Here is an 18054-nt window from a genome sequence, read left to right as displayed (position 1 = left end):
ACTTGTGCAATGATGTCAACCTCTTAATTGTGTGATTAGAAACACTAGCAATCGAGGGGGAAAGGATTTTAAACTATGTAATTAAAATTAATACATTGTAACATATAAAATGAAAAGTATACAGAATTCATTTACTTTAATATTTCAGCAGAGCCTGAGTCTGTCCTCTTCTTTAATGTTGCTTATACTAAAAAAATAACAGTTTTAATGCCATTTTATTTCTCAATAACAGTAATCAGATTGGCATAGTGTATAAAGAGTGCAGGGTATTATCAAGCCACAGACAAGGATTTTGCTGTGTTCATTCCATTGGAATTAAGTGAAACAGAAAAGTTAAAGCGCTGCAATTTTAGTTTAAACTTACCTTCCATCTTCAGAAGCACTTGGAAAATCTATCAATTCCAGATATTGAAGAAATTCTAAAGAACAATTTATGATCGATGACAATTTCTATATTCTTTAGTTATATTTGTAGAGTTCCTATTGAGAAGTCAGTTAGTAGTGAGTGTTGAAGCCATGTAATCGTGAGTGTAGAAAGCAACCGTTCACTATGTGAATCCCATGTGATCTAATTTAAGTACGGTATTAATATTATTAGTAATATATTTCATAACAAAATTTGTATTATATCTAAATTTTCATACCTTGTATCTGAACCACCAGATAGTGTAGTTCTTAAATAAGCACCTTCTATAGGCGTCGATGTTGTAGGAAGGTGAGTAGAAACTGTTGTCCTGGTCGGCCCAGAAGCTGTGCTATGTCTTTCTGCATGACTAAACGTAAAACAATAAAGCACAGTGTGAAGAGGTATAGAATAAGGGAAAACAATTTTACAATTTAAATTAAAAAAAAAATTAATATACCAAATCATCAAATTAATACTGTACTAAAATTGACACTGGCTAGCCCTAGTAATGTAACAACAGAGGAGGTACCAAAGTTAATTCCCACTCTAGCTAGGAAAATAATTATTTTACCAGCCCTGTTTGTGAAGGCCCTCACTACCAAACAGATGGTATTGTAATCAATTATCTACTTAAAATTCCAAGTCAAATGGTTAGGAGGTAAACCTTTTCGTCATGGGTGGCCAATTTTTTTATTTAAAAAAAATGGTAGGACCTGTGCTGTGTGTATGTTCAGCCAGGGAGTTGTTATAACAACTCCCTGGTTCAGCTAGGTAACCGGATCTATGATTTTAATTAGGCATAGGCCTAGCGGCTAGCTATTCTATGCTAGATTATATATAACACTAACACTAAAAGTATACTTTCTGTCTCAAAATACCTGCTGTACTACGAAAGGTGTGTTGTATTACTCTATCTACCTAGGCCTATCAATCCGCCTGTTTTCGAACGATTCATCTAATTGCAAAGGTAGGCAGGCCTAGTAGTAGTAGTAGTAGTAGTAGTATAGGCTATTATAGTAGTTAGTATAGATAGGCTAGCTAGGCCTAGCCTGGAGGTCTAACCTAACCTATTTATTATTATTAGTATTATACTAAATTCAAAATTATTAGGCTATCTATAACTCTGTGGAACTATAGTACCAATAATAATAATTATCATTACTTACTAGTATTGCCTATTTTACTAAATAAAAGGCCCTAACTAATCCCTAGAGCCGATGGACACTGTACTATTTCTAAAGAGAGAAGTTACCTACTGTCAAGCAAAAAATTTGCAACATCAGAATTACTTGCTAAATTATTTGCTTCTTTTACTACGGACCATCTCTGAAATGTATCGAAGTTTAGCAAAATTCTGCGAGCATTTGACGCTACATTACGTGTAAGTTTGCGCCTTTTCTTTTCCGATGATCTCAATCCAGAATAAGGGCCTCGTTTACCCATCCTTTACCACGGGTTCGTCTCTCTCGCGATGAACGATGATAATCAACTCACACGTGTGTTCTCTTGCGGTACGTACAGAAATAAACAAGCCAAAAAAGGAGTTGTATGCATAATTCATTAGCAAGCGCGTTGCATTATGGGATATGTTTTGATCGAAAACTTTGACTGGAAGTCACAGTTTTTTTTTTAACAAAAAACCGTTTGTAATTCAGTTGAATGATTTTTTTTTCGACTAATTTTTATTGAAAGTTAAATTACTATTATGATACTTCAAATTGACCCATTTTTTTTCGAAATCTGTTATTTTTTATTTTTTTGGAATTAGTCAAAGGGACAATACATCTTTAAATTGATAATACGGTCTTAAAAAATTGAATTTACTTTCTATTGAAGCACTGAGCAATGTAATGCAATCATATCAAACACATACCGGATAAAGACAATATTATAAAACTAGTACATGTGTTAAGCATGTTATACATTGGACTATAGGTTATGTTATGGCATTAAGTTTAAGTCAAGTCAAGTATCATTTATTGTCATTTGTTTTAAGAAAAAAACATAGAAAATCTGTTTGCTCTGTTGGCGGAGCACAATATCCAACGGACACAACACGAACTCAAAACAAAAACATTACAAAAAGTGTCTACATGATGTTTAATGCTCTAATAGCTCCTGGAAAGGAACTATTTTTAAATGGTGCCTTATTGGCCTTAATAGAACGAAATCGCCGACCGCTCCGCATCAACTGGAACATACTAGAGGCCGGATGAAATTGATCATCTTTGATAGCCACTGATTTTTCAATTCATTAGTTACGCATAGTAATAAAAGAATAATACAAACTTAATAAAATACAATATTCTTTTTCAACTGCACCACATAGATCAAAACAACAATGAACGAGCCACATCAAGAGGAGGTGGTGCATCCGAAGTCTAAAGAAACATTTTGGTTCGCGAGAAAAGTACGTGGTATGATACGAAAAGTTTCCTCTCAAAAGGTAAATATATTTTAAACCGTTTTGCTTCAATTTAACATTGTCTGAATATGTTTTCCCTTTTTTAGCTCTATATTTATATAATATTCACAACCTTACAAAATAATGTATAATGATTATTGAATCATAACAGTGTAAGAAGATGATCACATTAATATTGTACAATGTTTAGTTAAATACACACTCTTTACATATTATATAAAACGACGTTATATTGTATGCGCATACATAATAAAGTTAGACCTGATTCTATTTAAGATTAAAGTAATCTAGTTTTATGACGTAGTCACATGATTTTAGAAACAATGCACAATATATATAAATTAGGTAAAATAATAATACTATTCACATTAACCTGCTTATTAATAATTGTAATTTATTTCTTTTAGACCGTTACTAAAACAACGACTTCCAACAGTGGTAAATTATTTTATTATATTTTGTACACAAGGTTTAATCTTTGCTTTTACTTAATAACCTAGTAGACTATTTATTTCATCACATAGATATATTAGGTCATCAAAGGTGAGTGAATAAATTCCTTTGGACTCTTATTAATAATAATTATTTAACAATGGTAAGCCTAAACGTTGTTTAGGCTTAGGCTTAGGTTTACGTGTCAAGTTTTACATTTTAAATGGAGATGCCGGAAGAAAAGATGTTTTTTTTTGTGCTAACCATTGTATGTTCATCTATTTGGGCTAATACACCCAAACTAAGAAGCCTGATTTCCATCGTCTTTGTTGTTTTTTTTCCTTTAAAAAAAATAAGATAAGAGACAAAGTGACGTCACAAATTTTTAATTTTTATCTAACAAAGTGTTATTTCTCAGCGGATTCTCGCACGCTACTCTGTCTAGCTAGACACATAACATAACGTATGTTTATAGTGTAGAGGAAGTATAGAGGGAGAAGGGATAGTAGTCATGGATACGAGTGTATTTCTTTCACTCTCTGTAAATCGGAAAAATGATTTTATTATGATTTAAGAATAATTGTTTTCATGCACACAAGACCTAAATATTGATAATTTATAATGTTATAATAAATGGATATAGGTAATCATAGACATGTTTATTTGTAGTTTTCTGTCAAAACAATGTTATTTTTTAAGAAGGTAAGACAAAGGAATTGAAATAAATGCTTCTTACGACAGTTTAAATAAAATAGACATCATGTAGGCTACGTTTTATTTGTGCTCTTGTGTATGCTTTACTAGCTTTTAGCGTATTACACTACTTATTACTTATTATTACAATATTTATTATAACAATTGTATATGAAATTAGTCAAAATCATAAGTTGTTTTATATTGTATAGTGTGTCATATTGCAATTACAATATGGCCCACTTAATGTAAAATTCCGAAAACAAAACAGATATCTGAAAAGGAAAAAATACACATTTTCTGACATTATTGTTACCTACAGGTACCAAGCAAATGTGGGCATTCAAATTAATTACTTCCTTACTGAAATAAACATGCTTTTTTTTTCAAAAGGTGCTAAAGGTGGAACATCAACAGAAACTAAAGATGTAAGTATTATAATTTATAATCGATTGCCAAAATAATATTAAATAAAACCAAATTTGCAATCGACAAATTAAATGTGATTCTCAAGATAAATCTTTAATTACTAGAATTTATGAATGAATTTTAAGATATGAATATTTATTTTTATTGTCATCAACATGTATACTTATGTAGTATCTTAATGTTCATGTTGTGTATGTATTAAAGGATTTGTAACAATGGTGTGTTAGCATCTGTACAACATTTTAATTGCTCATAAATGCCAATGTCTCCTAAATAACAGCCAAATACAATGATCAATAGTTCCCAATGGTAATTAGTATAGTTATCAATGTAAATTGGTAATGTACCATTCAGTTATCAAATCATTATACATTGGTATTTCCTTTCTGCTTTTAAATTGAAATAGGTAATATTGTTTATAGATGTTATTACTCACATTTGTTAATTCTGATCTACTAAAATTCCGGGATATCTTTTAAAGTTAGGGCCTAAATAGAATGTTATTAACTATTCAACTTAAAAGGTATTTTCTATCCAACTAAATGTGGGATAAATGATCAAATCGCTCGAAATAAACCCGAAATGTTTTGGAAATGTAGATATAGTTTTGAAGTGTTGATGTACGCGTACATGCATATATCATTACAGCACACACCATGAACGTTTAATTCAAAAAAGAGAAAAATGAGCCTGAAAAAAAAATTTATTATAAACCCGTAATACATTTTATAAGTGACAGTAACTGATTTGAATGGAATAAATAATGATATTTGCCAATCTTTTTGTTTTATGTTAGCCAAAAATCAACTAAAGAAGGTTTGTTGTGTTTGATATGCAGTTTATTTTTATTTTTTTATTTCAAAAATATGGGTGGTCCATCCAGCCGAAGCTGATCATTAGGGACCCTCACAAAAATACAAAAGACAGTGCGTAAACTATTATAAAACATCTTATTGAGTGAATAAGAAAATCAATACATTATCAACGACTTTAATGTTAACGATGATGATAATGAATCGAAATGCTGATTGCATGATGGTAAATGTCAAGGAAGATTACAGATAAGTGTGTTATTGTAATCGTTGATATATGATGATTGATGATAATCACGATGATGACGACGAATTTGATGATAATGACTGTTTTTTTTATTTACATTTAAAAAAAATTAAATTAAACTAGTGTTGAATGTGACCAAAGACGTTACTGAAGATGCATCATTTGAAGTACGTGGCCAGTTTGATGACGATATCATTCAGGGTATTTTTGAAAAACAAGCAGAAACGACTCCATTGCAACACTCCTTCAAAATATGGGATCATGGAGGACAGATCATCTACCATAGAATACAGAGTGTAAGCGCACATGTTTATGTTCAATAGAGAAATCATCGGTGTAATACATACGATAATAATTGTGAGATAAATAATTGAGAGACCTCATCTAATTTTTATTATCTATGAATGTTATAATTGCGTTATGCCTAAAACTGTAATATCTGCTTTCCTTGGTCTATTCGTAATCCATCAATATCTAGAACACTCAATCATTAACGATGATCAAATTAGAGAAGAAATCAACTAGGCCTAGAGAAATATGCCTAATTACCGTAATAAAATAAACGCACTGCTTTGAATAAGCAGACGAACCTACCCCTCCTCCCCAAAAAACAACATTTGGAATAAACTCCCCTCAAATAAATTGCCACTATACTTATATACGTTCAACGTTATGTTAAAACATAGTTCTAGATGTAGTAGAATTCATTGATAATTTATCAAGGATTTTGATATTTTTTATTGTATTTCATAATATAAATTCATCAAGACACTAAGAAACATTATTTTAACAAATAACCAATAAATATCCAGTAAACATTTAAAATGTATATTTTAAAATATCTCATTAAAGAATTCCAATAACAAAGATTAGGCTATGGTAGCCGCCCCCCGAAAATAGACCGAAACAAGCTGTCGAAACGTCCGTGGACCAGACTGCTTTTTACCCGAGTCATTATTAAACATTTCGAGAACCATCGTCTACACTTACTAGATGACCCTCTAGTCATAGTAAATAGCTGTATAAATAATTGTTTTTTTTATTTAGATCTTTATGACACTAGGAGCAGTGTATCTAGTTGTATTTGACATGAGTAAAAACCTCTATGATCCTGCAATTGTCCTAGATTCAAATGGAGTAAGTATGTTTTTTTAAGTCATTTGTACAATTGTTGAGTAGATTGAACAAGTCACGAGGAATCCTAACTGTTGATGAAGATCATTTATAAAAAAAAAAAAAAAAATCACTATGCTTATATTGTACCGTAGCGCGGAAAGAATTATTATTATTATTATCATTTTTGTTTTAAATTATTATTTTTATAATGACCTTCAAAAGTTTAATTGTGAAAACAATTGTTGAAGTGTATGTTTGGCTTTGTATAAACTGAAATGAAAATTTCACACACAACTAATTTATATATAATATATTTTGTTTTATGTTTTAGCACAAACGTGTACACCATTTGACCAATCTCCAATTCATATTATCGTCGATCCTCTCAGTTTATTCTCATAGCCGTAACGTTATTGAGAATATAAAGGAGAAAGTTCATTTACCTGTTATTCTTATTGTGGGTACGCACAAAGGAAAGCTTGGAGACACGGAAGAGGAACGAAATGACATGGTACAAGTCATATTTTACGCAATTCTAGAAACGTTACTTTAGTTTTGAATGATTGAGTGCGCTGCTTGCACAGCATTTATTGTCAAATATATAAAACATTTAAAATGTATTATTTGTACACAGACAAACCTCGTAAAATTATTTTAAAAAAACCTCAAAAAACACGATAATGAAAAAACACATTAAAAGATTAAAAAAAGCATACAGGCAAAAGAGAAATTCCAATAACAACAAATTGTCATGATGCCTACAATGAGACACAGTTTATAGTTAGACTAATCTTATCTAGATGTTTTGCTATTATATGGAGTTGACTTTCTATATCTACCAGTTCGAGTGTAAAGAGATCTAATACGGACTAATGATGGGAGAAATTCGTATTCTAAAAATAAGGGATGGGACGGTTTGTGGGAGTATACGCTATACCTTTAAGGATCGCAACTACATATTTAGACTTGAAGTCGCATAGGTTTAGGCCTAATTTTGCTATTTTATTATATTTTTTACCAAATTATTGTTTAATGGTCATCAAATTTAAATCGTTTGATGACCTAATAGTGAAATCATATATAAACAATGTTTACTCACTTCAGTCACGTTTATTATTACATTTTATATATTGTAATTATCATCCTAATACATTCAATTGACCGCGTTAATTTTCATTTTTTTAAAATAAAATATTCTGACATAATCGGTACGGTATGTTATCCTAACCTACATCAATCAATTGTACATTTGAAAATTTAGACAGTTGTAAAATTTAAATTTTTTCGCCAATGTTAACGTTTTATACAAGGAAGACAAAATGAAAATGGTAAACATTTTGCATAACATGTTTAATAATGTGCTTATATCCTGTGTCTTATATTGATAGTAGGCTAATTGCATCTTCACAATTTAGTTTAGTTGTTGTTTTTTTTAATTCAGTCAAAGAAGTTGTTAAAGAAGATTGACGAGACTCTCATAGGGAAACCGTACCAAAAGCATGTACATGGAATGTTTGCTGTTGAAAACAGTGAAGCAACTACTGATAAGAGCTTTGATGATCTTAAAAAAGAAATTAATAAGCTTATGAACCATTTAAAAAAGGTTATTCCGTTGAAGTGGATGCGCTTTCGATGTGAAATATATAATCTACGGGTGGCAAAATTGATATGTACTTTAGAAGAGGTAAATTAAAAAGAAATATCCATTATTGTACCATTTTTATTTTAAAATGGTACATTTTTTGTAATACAACGGTTTTGATTTGTTAAAATTCTTTTAAAATGTACATTATAAATATTTATTTATAGTAAAAAGAAAAAGCAACAGTAAAACTGTTCGTATTACACATTGCTGATACGATGTAAGAAAAGAAAATTAGATTTTTGTATTTCGATGTAAACTTTTCAGGTTAAAGTTCTGGCAAGAAAAAGCGGAATTCTTGATGAAAATCAACAGTCGGCCCTTCTTAACTTCCTGTATGATCTTGGTGACATCATCTACCTGCCTGATAATGAATCATTAAAAGACGAAGTGGTGGTAGATCCTATGGGATTGGTTAAAGTTATCACCGCGTTTGTCACTGTGATTCCACCTGACTTTCCAGTAAGTTACCTCATAGTACGGGCTGACATTTTCCTTTAAAAAGGATAATGTGAACAACTTAGTTTTATTATCATTTGTCTCAATGTTTACTTTCTCGCTTTCTGTAAACTCTTAAGATGTATGTTTCGTTTTTTGGCTTAATAAACTTTCATTTAGATTATCAAATTCTGTTTTATATTATTTCTACATCTCTTTTAAATATCATATGAAATTTGAGCATCATAGCTCGTAGTTGGTTGTTACTTCTTTCTCTACAACGTCTCAAACCTGCGACGGTTTCATTTATTTATCAACTTACCATTTACAAGATAATTTACACTGATGTGCCTCCTTTCCAAAGAATATATTATTGATATGTTTTGCTGATGATCCAATTATCCATCAAAAAGAAAACGTATGAGGCCTAATACTTTTCACCATAGAATGTATTGTGCCTTATACAGAAACACAAACATCATAATATTTATTTTGTATTCTATTTTAGACAGGTATGTATCGTGAAGCCTTTTGGAACCTTAACAAAGGCATACTGGATGAAACGTTGTTACACAAATTATGGGAGGAGCAAGGTATTGACATGGAGAAGTTCCAGTACCTCGTAGAGTTAATGATCCGATTTGGCTTCATTTGTAGGAAGATAACCTCTACTAGTCAAGTCACGGCAACGGTATGGGTTTTTTGTACTTGACTCGAGCATACTTGGTTAGGTGGGTTGACAATGACAGAAATAGGTCCCTGTCTTCTATATATGAATTTACATAAGGGCAAAATGTGGTCAATCGCGCGTTACTTCTAGAATGTTTACCCGATGGTATATAAAGTTGGTTTGTACTCTCGGTACTGATTTTAACCACCTGATGTAACCCTGTTTGGTAATTATGTTGAGTTAAATAATTAGTTATTTACAATTAAACCGAATTTAGCTTCAACTATTTGCTCCGACCTTGGTACACACAGTCTAATGGATGTCCATCTTGAAAAATACCAGTTTTTTACGCTGACATTCGAGAACCATCTGCGGGCACGACCTAGATGGTACGCGAGCGAAGCGATCATACCAAACATTTGTATATTGATATTAGGCCTATAATATAACCCCGTTGATAATGCTTCCTGGTTTATGTGTGTGTTGCGAGCTGATTCGATCAAAATAAGAAAATTACTGGTTTAGTGCACTACATATACTCATAGTACATTTATTATTGTGTGTACAATTTCAATTAAATGGCGTCTTGTATTTTATTTAAAGATGTATTGTCCATTGAAACACAAAAAAATGGAAAAAAAATATTCTAAATTTAAATTGGCCATATTAAAGTAATATTAAAGTTATTCACTTTAAGTCGAAAATTTGAGCAAAAAACAACAATGTTATGTAATTAACAGGTAAATTAATTTGATTACATTTCGTCTGGAAAATTGTCACGAGCGAAAGTAAACAAAGATTCCAAACCATGAGTATACATTATGCATGATGCTAATTAGGATTGTTTACAACTCATTGCGGTTGAGAAGGTGTTTTCACACAGATCGCGAAGAAGTTTTTTTATTATGCATACAGAGTAGCCAAACAAGCGCGTTGCATTATGAGATATGTTTTGATCGAAAACTTTGACTGGAAGTCAAAGTTATTTTTTAAACAAAAAAAAAGTCTGTATTTCGGTTAAATTATGTTTTTCCGACTAGTTTTTGGTGAAAGTTAATAACTATTATGATACTTCAAAATGACCCACTTTTTTCGAAATATTAAAAACATTTTTTTTTAATTAGTCAAAGGGACAATAGATCTTTAAAATTTTCAATTAATATTTCAGGAACCAGAAGGTGTCAAGCAATCGTTTTTTGTGCCACTGCGACTTGCTTTTGATACTCCATTCAGTGAATCGAGATCTCTACCTGATGACAACCACTCTATCAGTATCTATTACGACCTTTGTGGATATCTGCCTGACGTAGTGTTTCCATATTTAGTTATTGAGTTCATTAACAAATATCAGAAGGAAACCGGAGATGATCCAGCATTAACGCATGATTTGGCCGAACTCTACTTAGACCAATTTCATCACGTGATCTTGTCTCTTGACAAATTCGTAACTAAGAAGAATGAGCGAAAGTTCCTGTTAAAGGTAGCATGATATATTATCTATATATAAATTTACGTAAGGGCAAAATTCGGTAAATCGCGCGTTATTTCTAGAATTTTCACTCGATGGTATGTAAAGTTGGTTCGTACTTTCGGTACTGATTTTAACCACCTGATGTAACCCTGTTTACTAATTAAATTGAGTTCGATAATTAGTTATTGACGATTAAAACGAATTTAGGTTCAACGATTTGCCCCAAATAGGGGTGTTTTTAGAGCGTGGTATACACTGTCTAATGGATGTCCATCTTGAAAAATACCCGCAGACGATAATACGAGGATGCTTCGCATTTTCCTATCTCCTCTTACGATAATTGTTTTTAATGGCTGAAAACCGGTTGAACAGCTCGAGTACAGCATCATAATGTTGAAGACAGGCCGATTTTCTTTAAAAAATACTATTTTGATAGATTTAATATACGTTTATACAAATGTATTGATTTGCGATGAATGGAACATTCCAATCTGTGTTCCACAAGTGTCTATTCCCTCAGGTGTCGTAAAGGCAAGTCCTGTATACTCATAACAGAAATTCGATCCATTTTTTTTTTCAATCTGTGCTGCAGAGGTTGGATATAATTTTTTTTTAAACGGATAATGAGCTAGCGTTTTCACTCGCCATATATTGTATGTACAAATCGTTATTATTGCAGTTAAACCACCCACATCATCACCCTTCCCTCAGTGGCATGAGTAGCGTTGTAAAACCAGTAGAGGATAGGCCTAAGGTACATCACATGGCCTAAACGCAGAACAACGTTGGTGGGTAGGGTAGGAACCCCAGTAGGAACCAACTTAAGTATGAATTGGCTCTAAGAAAGAATTGAAAACCATTAGGCCTACTAATTAAGTTGAGTTGGATAATTTAATATTTATTGACGATTAAATCGAATTTATGATTTTCCCCGAATAGAGGTGGTTTTCACAAATTGTTTTACATTACATAAACATATACACGTCGTAGTGATGTATCGTTACATGTACTGTACTATTTCAATCCACTAGGACGGTGATAGTTTCAACAAAGTATTACATCGCAATGTTTTACTACTGTGTTTAGTGGTATATTATTTGTAAAACATGAAAACAATAATAATAATAATAACTGGTACTTGATATAGCGCATTATGCTGAAAGCCTCAATGCGCTTTACAAAGACAGAAACATTTAGAAAATTACAAATTAAAAAGGTGGGTTTTGAGGAGAGATTTGAAGACACTAGTGGAAGTAGCCTGACGGATTTCAATAGGCAACGCATTCCATAGAGAAACGAATGCCGAAGAAAATGAACGATTTCCATAAAACTTAGTGGAAGGATGAAATATATGGGCAAGAAGAGACTCAGATCTAGATCTCAGAGACCGCTTAGGAACATAAGGTTGAATAAGTTCCATTAATATTTTGTTACTAAATGGATAAAGAATATATTTAAAAATTGTTCCTCTTTGCACCCATCTTCTTCCCCATCCCTCAACCCGAATGTTACATACAAAACACAAATTAAGTTTGTTTAAATTTGACTTAAACAATTGGTCTCATTTTGTGACAAGTTTCTTTTTCGGAAGTAATTCCCAGGGTGCTAATTTTAGTTGAGTACATAAATCACAGTGTCTATTTATTCGTTCCTGTAAACGACATGTATTATTGTCCTGCGGTACGTACATTTGAAATCGCCAGTTTTTTAACGCTGAAATTATTATGTATTCGAGAACCATCTGTGGGCACGACCTAGATGGTACGCGAGCGAAGCGAGCGTACCATCTAGTTTTCAGTAATTCAAGTAATATCCATTTTTTTAATCCTATTGTATAGCAACTTTTTAGCACCACCATTAGTGGGTGGAACAACACTTTTTTTCAAATTTACAGCCATCAAATGTTATTACTGTAATTATATTGTACTATCAAAGGTGAACAAAAACAATGTAAAACGCAGACAACTACAAAATAACTCTATGTTGCAGCAATTGCCGGTACCGATTATTGATTAAAAACGCTATAGCATGCCTTATATAAAAAAGAAACATAAACATCATTCCTTTAATAATTTTTGCCACAATCACATTTAGCTTACACAAGTTTGGACAAGATAAAGTATAGGCATATAGTATGCCAGAACATTCATTCATAACGTTTGCTATGCACATACCAATATACTGCATGCTTCTTTTAAAATATTAGGTAACTATTACGCGTAGAAAGGCAATTATGGAACCAATAAACACAGTATGTGAACTCACTCCCGAAGCATGTAAAGAGGTATGTATTTATATATATATATTATTTTATTATAATTTACCTATTGTAGGCTTTTTTTTGTAAGTACTCGACAAATAAACACATTTTGCCAACGTTAATAATTTATTCAGGTCAATTAAGGTGGCTCTATATTTGATTCCGTTTAATATTGTATTTTTGAGGTTTATTTTAAAAAGAAATAACAATTAATGTTGTACAACTTTTGCTATTGATAGACATCCTAATTTAAAAAAAACATTAAACTGCAATTCTTGTTTTTGAAAGGTGTTGTCAACGATTGAGATGTCATTTGGACATTCCAGAGACGGTGGTAGGAGGGGGATTACCTTCCACAGATGCATTCCCTGTGTTTGTAGCGAGACATCCGAAAAGAAGCATATGCAAATTTTTGGAGATTTCCAGGATGACATGTTGCCATGCAACATAAAAGGCATGGATGTGACACGTTACAAGCGACTCTTTGGCGGTAAGTTTAAGGATAGGCTATACTACAGTAAAATATAGAGAACAAATAAACTAGAACTGGTTCATAGATTATAGTGTTATATATAGGAAAATATGTTTTATTACTATAGACTGAAATACTGTGGATACTACCCAAAAGTTAATATTTCAATAGATTATGCTTATATATAAGTTATAATTTAACAATTAAATAACTTAAAATAATATATTTTTTCAATCAAAGACTAATTACGAGTGTTTTTATATCCATGCCTAAATTGTTTTACTAGTGTGCAATCTGAGATTCTTTTTTAAATCAAAATGAAACGATGCAATCTTTTTTTAATTTAAAAAAAAATGTTTTGAATATTGTGTTTATTTTGATTATTTTTTTATAAAATAATAGTCAAAAGTTCAGTAAACTTGCGAAATATGATTTTAAACGTACACTTTATAGTTAGGTATGGTATCATATCAGATACTTCTCACTTATGTTAATTGGTCACTATCCTTTATTTTATTAGCTGCTCGTTTCAATGTAGAAACAAGCACAATTCGACCTACAGTAGGTAGTTTGTTGTCACTGTACTTAAAAACTGATCTAGCAACAATGTTATGTAAACGTTTTATAAAGTAAGCTAATAATAATTCAATTGTAAGGCTTAACATTTTTTTATATGAGCAATTAGTTTTTGAGATGTTTACTAATACGTAGTCATACGTTTTGTACATAGATACACCGAGTGATGGTCCTCAGGCTACAGGTTAGTTGGTTCCTATTTTTGCATCAAGTGCGAATTGTTCTTACAGATAGGTGCACACAATGCAAACATTTCGTTAAAATCCCTGTACAATATACGTGCTCTCTTATAACAGTATTTGAGGCTGATTGATGGAAATATAATGAGGATTATGCATTATAATTCTGTCGCTCTGTTTAGACGCCACATAAGATAAAAAATGAAAAGCTAATTACTGGTCCCGCGTCATATATCATCACAATGGTAATGTATCTAGATTTCTCAAGTATCATAGGAATGTTTGGTTTTACAATATCACATGTGTGACACATGTATCTCATAGTATCATACAGTATACCATAACATAACACTTAACCTAACCTTATGCGACACGTCAGGCTCCACATAAGGTGACATGAGATACAAATGAGATACTGTATTACAAACATATTCCTATGATACTTTGCAAATATTGAAGTATGTGTAGATACAACACTGATAATCGTAAAATATTACTTTAGGTAATATAGATGTGCCTACAGTATGTCCGATATGATGTATACAGTTAAACAAACGTGCATTATAAAATCTCATCTGTATACGTCAACTATAAGTAATTAATTAATTTAAATCTAAGTTAGATTTACCCCTTGTTACAAGTTTAATTTTTTTATAAACCAATATAAAATATCTAAAATTTTCAAATAATCTCTCAATAACGTAGCAGTAGCCAAAAATGCATTCAAGCAGGAATGCCTCCGTCAGGTGAAGTAAAAAGAAATACAAAACAAAACTTAATATAATTATAAATGTGTATACAGGCCAAATACAACAATTACTACTAAATGTCTAGCAAGCTACCTTATCTGATTTATAATCTATCAGAGACGATGTTTTTTTTAGTGGATGATTTATTTAATTTATATATATTTAATTTATATATATTTGTTTAGATGCAGGCTTGACGAGCAGAGAATTAACGGGTGGAGAATTAGCGGATCTAACCAACAACCTGTGCGGTGAATGGGAAGAACTAGGATTACGTCTTGGCTTCACGAAAGCCAATCTTTATACATTTAAACAAGACAATCCTAATAACATACAAGGAGCAATGCAAAGCATGTTGGAGGTTTGGCAGAGTCACGAGAAGTCCAAGCGTTCACAGCTTATAGAAGCTCTAAGACATACAGGCAGAACAGACCTAGCTGATCAATTTGAAACTGAACCCTAACTTCCTTGTGGGAATCACCACTGGTCGGTATACAGGAGCGTGGCTGGAACGTGCGTGGGTTCACCAGGCAGCAACATAGTCAGGTAGATCGTCGCATCGTCAAATACGCCACCAGCATCATAAAGAACATCACCACTGGTCAATAATTCTCAGGTACAATACCAAAGTTATTGTATATATCATACTCGCCCTATACCCATCGACAATGTACTTGCACGATTCATTCAGAATCGGCTGGGATTCTCATCATCACATCAATATAATAATACAACCTTTTTCACAATTGTACATGTAACAAAGTCTGTATTCGGTTATAAACCTTTAGACTCTCTTTTATTTGTGTATATTGCAAATATAGTTATGTAAACTACAGATTATTGAATTTATAATTACTTATGACTATCCTGAGAAGACAAGCTTACAGGCTTATGTTACAATAATATTATTATATAGACGCATAGTTATAACTTGGAACTTTTAACACTGCACTACAGGCTGTTTAATGAGGAGTAACTCAATCGCCAGGTGATTGGTCAAGTCAATCCGTTTACATTAATAGATATATTTTATTATACGTATATTTTGTCAACAATAGAACGAAATCAATAGAATTAAATTAAATTCTTAACATTTTGTAGTTAAGATTTGTTTATGTTTTTCAACAGGACCATAATATTGTTAACCAGAAGTAAGAAAGATTAAAGATTAAAAATTAAATAAACAATAATAAATAACTTGTATAGAATAAATATATATAATAAATAAGGAGCCTACACGTGGTGTTATATGATGTATTCAAATAAGTTTTAAAAGCTTTTCATGTTGAGTTAATAGCGTGCATTATAAAATCTGAAGTCTTAAGTATTTTGAAAGAAAAGAAATTGTTGGCTGTACTTTTTTTAGTTTCTTTTTTGTGGGATTCACTCTAACCTTTTTTTTCAGTACATCATAATCTTTATTAGTATCTATATATAAATTTACGTAAGGGCAAAATTCGGTAAATCGCGCGTTACTTCTAGAATGTTTACTCGATGGTATATAAAGTTGGTTCGTACTTTCGGTACTTTAACCACCTGATGTAACCCTGTTTGCTATTTAAATTGAGTTAGATAATTAGTTATTGACGATTAAAACGAATTTAGGTTCAACGATTTGCCCCAAATAGGGGTGTTTTCCAATCGTGGTATACACTGTCTAATGGATGTCCGTCTTGAAAAATACCCGCCACAAAAATGCGAGGAGGCTTTGCATTTTCCTATCTCCTCCTACGATAATTGTTTTCAATAGCTGAAAACTGGTTGAACAGCTAGAGTACAGCATCATAATTTTGAAAATTTTCTTTAAAAATACTATTTTGATAGATTTAATATACGATTATACAAATGTATTGATTTGCGATGAATGGAACATCCCAATTTCTCAGTCTGCCAGAGTTTGGTTTAACACAAGTAGGTAGATTTATGAGCCCTTGGTTTAATACATACGGTAGGTAAATATATGGGCCCTTTGAGAATAAACTTTAGCAATACTGTAAATACCTATTAACTATTTTTGATCCTCATTTGAATCGAACATTTCTTACTGTGAATGTTCGTACTGTTAGGTGTAATATAAAAATATATACAAATAAACGTTATTACTGAGATTGTGGATAGGCTCTACTGTTAGATATATAAACACATTATTATATACACATAAACTTTATACTGACAGTTCCTTCTCAACGTTTGTATTAATTAATAATTACCAACAATATAAACGTCGTAGTGGTGTATCTAGACTGGGCTCCAGACGGAGTTTTTTCTTAATACTGTATTAGTAAAAATATAAATATTTTTGCACATATGGCGTTTCATACGTGTATTACTTGAGTTTGGATACTCCGTCTGGGGAAACACGCAAAAGTCACGTGGTTTGACACCAAGAATTCTTGGTGCATAGATTATCCGGTTGACTAGTTTCAGCTGCATGCGATTGGCTACTCACTCGTACACTGTTTTAATATTCATATTTCAGAATTTCAAAGACTCAACAACTAAGATGGTACGCATGCGCTATGTTACGTTTAGACAATGTGTACTTGTGAGTACATTGATGAAAGTTTCTGAAGGCTAGAAAGGATTTTATATGGATCATTTAATCAGGGAGATGTAATTTACATCTCCCTGATTTAATATTACGCGGAGATAATTTGATTTAATTCCCACCCAGACCCTGTCCTGTTCTGTGTAGTGGTGTATAGCCCTGTCTGTTGTGTGTGAATCCTGTTGTGTGCCGGTGGTGGTATTATGTAGGCCTACCTTATTGGCGTTTTATTTGGCAGGTCATACGTGCGAGTTGAGTAGGACCTACGAAGGAGGCCTAGGCTAAGGACTAAACAATTAATAAACAAAACAACTTGGCAACACGATTTCATATTTTAACAGTCTCGATCCCCGTCTCGATCGTACATTCAGCACTGTACGCAGGCCTACTCGATCTTTTTCATTTTGAAACAAAATGATCATTGGTTGATTCGAAATCCATATTTACATACCGCCCGCCCCATATAGCCAAATACGGTATGATAACCTA

At 32.0% G+C, this 18054-nt stretch overlaps 1 protein-coding gene and 2 long non-coding RNA genes across 4 annotated transcripts; 2 read left to right on the top strand and 1 right to left on the bottom strand.

The window, feature by feature from the left end:
* Positions 1-155: 155 nt before the first annotated feature.
* On the bottom strand, positions 156-1908 carry LOC140049136 (uncharacterized). Of its 2 annotated transcripts, none has more exons than XR_011845194.1 (4): positions 1663-1908; positions 645-773; positions 365-419; positions 156-187 (listed from the first exon to the last, which is right to left on the bottom strand). It is a non-coding gene; the product is annotated as an uncharacterized lncRNA (long non-coding RNA). The 2 variants fall into 2 exon arrangements; XR_011845195.1 differs by lacking the exon at positions 1663-1908 and adding an exon at positions 1285-1315.
* An 833-nt stretch (positions 1909-2741) lies between these two features.
* Positions 2742-4389, top strand: LOC140049139 (uncharacterized). The gene is made up of 3 exons (XR_011845197.1): positions 2742-2852; positions 3239-3269; positions 4350-4389. It is a non-coding gene; the product is annotated as an uncharacterized lncRNA (long non-coding RNA).
* Positions 4390-5180: 791 nt separating this feature from the next.
* On the top strand, positions 5181-17389 carry LOC140049112 (uncharacterized). The gene is made up of 12 exons (XM_072093939.1): positions 5181-5201; positions 5568-5740; positions 6492-6581; positions 6892-7071; positions 8002-8244; positions 8470-8664; positions 9149-9331; positions 10479-10790; positions 12988-13065; positions 13330-13531; positions 14244-14273; positions 15203-17389. Exons 3-12 carry the CDS (start codon positions 6498-6500, stop codon positions 15478-15480), a joined length of 1785 nt encoding a protein of 594 aa, XP_071950040.1. The 5' UTR covers positions 5181-5201; positions 5568-5740; positions 6492-6497; the 3' UTR covers positions 15481-17389.
* The last annotated feature ends 665 nt before the right edge of the window (positions 17390-18054 follow it).

This window comes from Antedon mediterranea, chromosome 5 (genome assembly GCF_964355755.1).
Source record: "Antedon mediterranea chromosome 5, ecAntMedi1.1, whole genome shotgun sequence".
Classification (NCBI taxonomy): Eukaryota; Metazoa; Echinodermata; class Crinoidea; order Comatulida; family Antedonidae; genus Antedon; species Antedon mediterranea.
Note: the sequence above shows the minus strand (reverse complement) of the source record. Positions and strands in the feature narration are given on the sequence as shown.